The sequence below is a fragment of the Mangifera indica genome, chromosome 18 (genome assembly GCF_011075055.1).
Source record: "Mangifera indica cultivar Alphonso chromosome 18, CATAS_Mindica_2.1, whole genome shotgun sequence".
Taxonomy (NCBI): Eukaryota; Viridiplantae; Streptophyta; class Magnoliopsida; order Sapindales; family Anacardiaceae; genus Mangifera; species Mangifera indica.
In genome coordinates, this window is record NC_058154.1 from 3454545 (window position 1) to 3463119 (window position 8575).

Genomic DNA, 8575 nt, shown 5'->3' on the forward strand with positions numbered 1-8575 from the left:
AATAGCCATCAATGAATGGCCTGCCCCTACTAAAGTCTCAGAATTAAGATCGTTTCTTGGGTTAGCAAATTATTACTGAAAGTTTATTGTGGGATATGCTAAGATTGTTACCCCTTTGACTGATCTGTTAAAGAAGAATGAGATGTGGGATTGGAATGAGAAATATGAGAAGACCTTCACAGGGTTAAAAAAGGCTATCTCTTCTGAACCTGTATTGAGATTGCCTAACTTTGAGATGCCATTTGAGGTGCATACGGATGCCTTAGATAAGGCTATCGGTGGAGTCTTAATGCAAGATGGACATCCAATTGCATTTGAGAGGAGGAAATTGAATCCTGCTAAGCAAAAATACTCAGCTCATGAGAAGGAAATGGTGGCGGTAGTCCATTGCCTTCAGGTTTGGCGTGTTTATTTGTTAGGCACACGGTTTGTTGTCAAGATGCATAATATGGCAAATACTTATTTTAAGACCCAAAGAAAACTTTCACCCAAACAGGCTCGGTGGCAAGAATTTCTTGTTGAATATGACTTTGTGTGGGAACATAAAGCTGGGAGACATAATCAGGTTATTGATGCCCTCAGCAGGAAAGCAATTATGGTTGTATTATATTTTGTGTCCTATGTTGAAACTGGGATGATGGAACAGATCAAAAAAGCAGCTCGGAAAGATGTCACCTATGGAAGGTTATTACAGTAGGTCACTGATGGTATTGTGCGAAGATATTGGGTAGAAGATAGTCTCTTAAAATACAAAGAGTGATATGTGTATGTACCTGCGGCTGATGAAGTAAGGAAAACCTTACTCAAGGAAACACATAACCCGCAGTGGGCGGGGCATCCAAGAGTAGAACAAATGACGGCTTTGTTGGCTAGGTCTTACTACTGGCCTAAAATGGAAGAGGACATAGAAGCCTATGTAAAGACGTGCCTCATATGTCAACAAGATAAAACTGAGAGAAAGAAAGAAGCTAGGTTGCTACAGCCTCTACCTGCCACGATTGGTCCTTGGATCTCAGTATCCATGGATTTCATAAGCGAATTCCCGGAGGTAAACAAACTAACATCAGTTTTAGTTATTGTTGACAGGTTTTCGAAATATGCAGTGTTCGTTGCAGCCCTTTCTTCATGTTCGTCGGATGTTGCTGCTGAATTGTTTTATAAGCATGTGGTAAAACATTTTGGCTTACCCTTGGATATAGTAAGCGACAGAGATGTCAGGTTCATAGGATGTTTCTAGACTTCCTTATTCAATATGATGGGAACAAATCTTAAATTCTCTACTACCAATCATCCACAAACTAATGGGCAGACCGAGAGAATTAATTATTTACTTGAGGAATACCTATGACATTATGTATCGGCTAGTCAAAAGAATTGGTTGGACTTCTTGGATAGTACTCAGTTTTGCTACAACCTGCACAAATCCTCATCCACAAGAAAGAGCCCTTTTGAGATTGTCTTGGGGCACCAACCAATCACTCCCTTAGATGTCACACAATGGATAGTCAAAGGGAAATGCCCAACAGCTATACGGTTCGCCAAAGACAAGCAAGAGTTGCTTGAAAAAGTAGAGGACAGTTTGAGACAAGCCAGAGAACGGATGAAAAAGTATGTAGACCAGCATAGACGAGATTTGGAATTCCAAGTTGGGGATAAGGTCATGCTAAAACTTACTCAAATTTGGAAGAAGATTAATAGCAAGACGGTGCATCGGGGGTTGATTCCGAAGTATGATGGACCCTTTGAGGTAGTACAACGAGTGGGCAATGTGGCTTATAAGATTAAACTACCTGATAGAATCAGGGTTCATCCTACATTTCATATGAGCTTTTTGAAGCCTTACCATGACGATGAACAGGATCCGGATCGGAATAAGATGGCTAGAGCGCCACCCACGATTTAGAAGCAGTTTGATCTTGACATTGAAAAGATATTAGATCACAGGAACCTTGGCCAACATAAGAAATTCAAACGAACAGAGTTTTTGGTGTTATGGAAAGGGAAGCCTGAGACCAAAACCACTTGGGAAAGAGATACTACATTGTGGTAATTTGAGAAAAAAATTGTAGAATACTTGAAAGACACTAGTACTCAAACCGCGAAACAAGTTCACCTGAATTTTGTTTTGGTTTTGGGTAATCATGTGGAAGATGGCTTTCAGATACTTGAGGATATCTTTAAAATGCACGTCTATGTTTCTACTAATGAACTACAATCTGTTCTTTTTTTTGATAGAGAACCATTGAAGCATAATACTTGGGAATTAAATCCAAGTGCGGCTGCCTATAGTGACGTAGAAAAGGAAATGTTGTGCACAACGTTTTGCTTAAGGGAACATGAACGCATCCTGAGTGAGAAGCGATTCTCTATTTTTACAGACCATATTGACAATGGATTTTTCTTAGAGCCGGATAGTGGGGGTATGCGCCACACGTGCCTTGAATTTTTGCTAAACTTCGACTTTGCTTGGATCCGAGGGACTGAGGTGGATCCAAGATTGGATGACTTAGCCAAAATACAAACCCTCTCAACGAGGACGTTGAGTTCAACGGGTGGGGGTGGTTTGTCACACCCCTAAAGTCGAACATGCGGCAATGCACTGAATGTGTGCGCAACAGGTTCCACAAGTGCGCATGCATGAGGCCATGATAGGCGCACATGGATGCACTTAGTGACGCGCGCACATGTGGGATATGGAATAGGCGTTAAGGTGACGCCAAAGCTGGATATGTTAGAGCGCACAGCGCCAAGTAACGATGCCCACGTGCGACTCGGAAGCAGGGCGGAAAGCGCCAAGCAATGGAACATGCTGCAGGACCTTGGCAAGGTGCGCGTAAAGCAGGCACTCGGTTAGACAGTTGGAGTTGCGCAAGGGCTTGTAGGCTTCTTTGTGGGCATACAGACTTGCAGACTTGTTTAATAAACGGAGTACACTGGTAGATTGGGTTGCATCCCATCTACCCAATGAAGGCAGACGAATCATAAAGTTGGGCTAAGGATGTTGCAGGCCAAACAGATGTATTGGTTCAGAGGCAAGAAGCTTAGGTGGGCTTGCTTGTCCAAGATGTGATGCGGATTGATATGGGCTAATGAGGGTGACCAAGCAAAGGCTAGCATTGCTGGGAGCCAGCGTGACAGAGGGATAGTTGGAGATGTCCAAGATGCCACAGTTATTTGGACAAGAGAAATATGCTCTGATAGTCTTATAACTACCTAGTTTGAATTTGAGCACATAACTTCTTGTAACTGCCCTATCTTCTATGGAACTGTTGTACTTGTATGTGTCAATAAATAGGGCTAGGTATCCTATGCACATATAGAGAGTGTAAGCGTGAGACAGCAACTGCTTTGATCTACTTGTATATTACCCTTTGTAATCTATCATTGAGATTAATAAAGGTTAGGATTGGATTTGCCCGTATATTGACTGTGTCTCGTTATTGAGTGCATGGTGGCTTATTGTGCTTTGTTTTAACTTTCATTATTATGGCTTACGAACCATTGTTGTGCGGCTGCATTGTTGCCCATTGATCTCGCTCTTCTTGACCCAAACTCTGTGTGAGAAAATTGCTGAACCAAGTTGCCAGAACTTGGTTGCATCACAAGGTGCCAATTGTAGACTGACGCTGCTGGAAAAAAATTGGCATTGTGACAGATAGCATCTTGTTCTGTTCCAGCGACTACAAAGGTTATCTAGACAGTGATTTTCTACTCTTAATTGCAGGAAGGTAACAAAACCCATCTGAAAATTTTGTCAGCACTTCCCAACAAAATATTCGCCTGTAATGAAAATTGATGTGTATGGATTGGTCAGCTGAACCTATCTCGAATATTATTTAAAGATTTTCACTTATATAAGGGGTAGAGTACAGTTGAATGGAACCTTAATAAGGGCCTGTTTGAATTCGAATTAAATTCATAAGCTCGTTTGAATCCTCACGAAAAACAGAGCAAGCATTGTCAACGAACTGAATTGCATATCTCAATAAAAAATAAGAATTATTTAGAGCATGTATTGCAGTTAAATCTCTGCAGAACATTGGAATAGTATCCATTCCTACTAAAATAATGGAGACATAGAAGAAATCAAAGTAACAAACAGTCTCAACTCAACTACTTGTCAGCCATACTTTGGCAAAGCAAGTGTAACTGCACCACATATTTATTCTTACCTTCTGCTTCCCACGTGACGATGTCACCATCATCTGGGAGATAGAATCATCTTCATGTATATACAGCATTATTGCAGATATAACCTTCTCTTCAAGAAGCTCTAAAAAGTGCAATAATTAACTGAATAAGGAAAGATCATATGGAGAGAGAACCACTCATTGTCCAAGAACAGCCTCCTCTTCCTTCATCTCTACTCACATATTTGTATGTTGCCTATTTCTTAGCCAGATGGGGCGCCAGGTTAATTTTTTTTCTCTTCCATTTTATTTTACGTTAATATATTTAGAACTTTTTCAACCCCAGATGACACAATTCTTGGTAATAGTCAATAACAGCTTCCATTGAGTTTTTTAATGCTTTGTAAAAATTATTTTACCCTTATAACATTTGAATTTTTCCATTTTTTTTTCTTTTGTAAATTTTTTGGCCTTGTGCAATTTCGAGTTTTTCAATTAGAAATTATCTGCTCCATTTTCATCAAACGCAGTGGCTCTAATTTCAGCCATTAAAAAGTTGCAGAGTATTTTGAACAGTATATATTAGTTGAACGACTCAACAGCTAATATATCAAAATTATACATCTGTTTCAACTTAAAATATATGAGGTATAGTAGTGACCCGAATCCAAAAAGATCTGTGATGGCAACAGAGAGATTAGGCCAATAGGTCTAATCTCGTAGCTCACCACTGATCTCATATTGGGTGTGGGGGGCTTCACCCAAATGGTATGAACCACAAGAGTCATCAAATAAACTTCTCGTTACATTAAAGTAAATATAACAGTTAGTAATCTACGGTAAAGGGGGTATGACCAGCAGATAGAATCTTCCTCCATAGTAAAAAAATTTCTCGATGGTGCGTTTGTGATTTTTTCCCTTTTTGGTTTTTCACATAAATACTTATGCTCTTCTTTTAAGTATCTATGCACTTTTCTGTTTGTTTTCTTTGAGTTCCATAACAATATATTACACTTAAGCAGAAATTTTGCCAAAACAAGATCCTAATTGCACACTAATTAAACTGACTGATCTACCAGGAACTATTTTATATTTATAAATTTGTTAGTTTTCAGCTCTATGGCATGTGATTCCTTGTAACGTTATATGCTGTGTGCAGAATGTGGGAATTCTCTGTCGCTTTGTATATGATTAGTATTTGGCCAGACTCTTTACTCTTTGCTGCTATTTATGGTGCCATTGAATCTGCCTCCACTGCATTGTTTGGTTCCATCATTGGCCAGTGGGTTGAGCGGTTGACCTATAAAAAGGTTAGTGCTTTTATTTAATTGGGCAGCTTGAGGTGCTGGATCCTGATGATAAATTTTGATCCTTTAAATTCACTTGTTGAATTCCTATTGGCAGGCTCTCAGAATTTGGTTAGTGTCTCAGAATCTTTCCTTTATCATTGCTGGAGTTTCAGTGATTGCCTTACTGGTTTTCTCAACCTTGAAGTCCACAAATTTCGGAGCATTCATCTTACTGTTGTTACTAACTGACATCTCTGGAGCTGTTGGTGCGCTTTCTACTCTTGCTGGTACCATCCTGATTGAAAGAGAATGGTAATCCTGACATATTAAGCAGAAAAAACTGACTTTAAAATTTTCAGCAACTCTAATTTTGGTATCGTTATTTTCAAAGAACAGGGTGGTGGTAATATCAGAAAGCCATGCTCCAGAAGTTTTGACAAAGATAAATTCAATTATCAGACGGATTGATTTAATCTGCAAGTTAATAGCTCCTGTTATAAGTGGCTTCATTATCAGCTTTGTATCACTAAAGGCATCTGCAATGGCTTTGGCCATATGGACTTGTACAACTGTTTGGTTGGAATTTTGGCTTTTTATGTCTGTTTATAATGGCATTCCAGCTTTAAGCGAAAGAAGCCAAACGAAGATGACAACTACAAGTTTGCTGACTGATCCAGAAGAGAGCAGCTCCACTTCTCAGGAAACAGAAAACTTACTTTCTCATGGTGGAGATAATAGAGCAATCACAGAAAGAAGCTTGAGAAGGAAAATAGCTGATTGGCTTTCAAATGCCCCTTTCATTGGGGCATGGAGAGCCTATATGCAGCAAACTGTTGTACTCCCTGGAGTTGCTCTAGCTTTGCTGTATTTCACAGTCCTCAGGTAACAGAATGCAAAACTAGGATTGGATTTCTTCACCATGTTGCTAGTTTCACTTGTCTTTCAAAGTGGTAAAGGTCTACAATGTGAAACATGGCATAAGAACTGTGATATGTAGCCCACTGCCAGCCTTTACATGCTTTCTTTATTTGCCTTGACGTTAAATGTAACACTCTTAGTAAAATCTCACATCGACAAAATATAGGAGAGATGTAGGATAATGTATATACATCTCATATCGCTTATGAATGAAAAAATTGGTTAAACAAATTGGGTTGCAAACAAACCGAAAAGCAGAACCATGACAAACTATGCGTCTAAATTCGAAAATATATTGACAGTGTCTATGGTTATTAGACTAGGAAGTTACATTAAATTTCTTCATTTTTCTTCCAAATGTGCTATAAGATGCATAAACTTTCCTTTATGTGTCATTGACTATTTATTGTGTTTTGGATTTGGATTTATATAATGCAAGTAATTCCTTACTCAATTGCTCTTCAGCTTTGGAACATTGATGATTGCTGCATTAGAGTGGGAAGGTATACAGGCATATGTTATTTCAATAGCACGTGGAATAAGCGCAACAATTGGAATAAGTGCAACTGTTGTGTACCCAATTCTACAATCGCGTATTTTAACACTCAGAACAGGGCTGTGGTCGATTTGGTCTCAGGTATAAACCTCTAATAAAATTATGTATTTTGATCATTAAAGAGTTGCTTCATTGATATGCTCAAATCGGAATATTACTTCCTAACTGATCCTTTCATATTGGCTTCTGTGTTTTTGATTCAGTGGACATGCCTTTTAGTATGTGTTGCTTCAATATGGGTTCCAAATGGCCTTTTGGCAGCATATATGCTAATGGTTGGAGTGGCAATTTCTCGGCTTGGCTTATGGATGTTTGATTTATCTGTCATTCAGCAAATGCAGGTAGAATTTCCCAGATTTTGCCCTTCTGAATTTTGTCAATATAAAGCTATCTTTTTAACTCTAAAATTTCCACCTTGTTTGTTTGCCTCACTTCTCTTGCATAGGATCTTGTTTCTGAGTCTGAGCGATGTGTTGTCGGAGGAGTCCAAAACTCCCTTCAGTCTACTATGGATTTTATGGCTTATATTATGGGAATTGTCATCTCCAATCCACAGGTAATCCTTTCTTTCTCTCTAATACTTCCATTTTTTATGATATATAGACCAATATGTTAAGGGTGGATTTAAGCATAGCCCAATCGGAATAGGGGTTGGCCCAAATCCAGAATGTCCAGTTCAAACAAACTCGAGCTAGCATGAGGTTGTTGGAAAAGCTTTTGGAAAGCATCACATAATAAGAAGAGTCATTGAATATAAAGAAAAAGAAGAAGCCATAGAAGAAGAAGTCGTCAAAGAATATGAATCTGCAAGCGACTTTCTGATGACTAACTAGATTTGAGTTGGTTGAACTTAAACTCAAGTTGAGGCTACCTTAACTCAAGTTTGGCTAGAACCCCAACTCGAGTCTAGCTTGGATCCCCCTCTAAATATGCACTCATTTTCTTTTTCTGTCTTTATTAAGTGAATGCAATGCCAACTAGCTCCATCACATTGCATTATGTATGTTCGCTTCGTGTGAAAATTTATCTTTTTCTTTGAAAATTCTTCATGCTTATTATATTAATGGGATTTGACAAAGCTCTACTATGATTTACCTTATTTCAGGATTTCTGGAAGTTGAATTTAATGTCATTTCTGGCAGTAACGTTGGCTGCATTCCTCTACAGTTTCCATATATACCGCATCAGGAAGCACCTCTTTCATTTTGAAAAGTTTGCATCAGTTCAGATGTTTATCATATCTCGCTTAGGTGCAAGTCAGAATTAAGATTGTTAAATCTTTACTTATCCATGTCTCTTAGTAGGGAGGTTCATTTGTGGATTGACGTTCAATAAAATGAAAATTATAGAATGCAGAAGAACTAATATGTCGACCGTACAAATCAATGTAATTTTGTTATTTCAGCATTCTCTCATCTGTCTTTACAATTAACCACCTGGTCACTGCCCTCTTACAAGCTGATTTTAAGGGTAAGCTTGTGTATAATGTTAAAGTTAAGGATTTAGTTGACCCACAAGAGAAAGGAATTGGGAGCACAGGTGGCATACAAGGGCAGTTATGAAAGCTTGGACAACTTTGGACAGTCAGTGAGGGAGAGAGCTAGCCTCTCAAAAGCCAGTGGAGTGGAGAGAGTCTAGCCTCTCTCAAGTGCTAGACGAGAGTAGAGTCATTTTCTATATTC

The 8575-nt window shown here is 38.9% G+C and overlaps 1 protein-coding gene across 3 annotated transcripts; it reads left to right on the plus strand.

Moving 5' to 3' along the window:
* The first annotated feature begins 4233 nt into the window (after positions 1-4233).
* Positions 4234-8297, plus strand: LOC123202393 (solute carrier family 40 member 2-like). Of its 3 annotated transcripts, none has more exons than XM_044618315.1 (8): positions 4234-4413; positions 5290-5440; positions 5535-5731; positions 5816-6301; positions 6803-6974; positions 7097-7234; positions 7339-7449; positions 7542-7904. In XM_044618315.1, the coding sequence occupies exons 1-8, from the start codon at positions 4313-4315 to the stop codon at positions 7626-7628; spliced, it is 1443 nt and encodes a 480-aa protein (XP_044474250.1). In that variant the 5' UTR covers positions 4234-4312; the 3' UTR covers positions 7629-7904. The 3 variants fall into 3 exon arrangements, with proteins under 3 accessions (XP_044474250.1, XP_044474249.1, XP_044474251.1); XM_044618314.1 differs by lacking the exon at positions 7542-7904 and adding an exon at positions 7999-8297 and having other exon boundaries at positions 4237-4413; XM_044618316.1 differs by lacking the exons at positions 4234-4413; positions 7542-7904 and adding exons at positions 4582-5028; positions 7999-8297.
* The last annotated feature ends 278 nt before the right edge of the window (positions 8298-8575 follow it).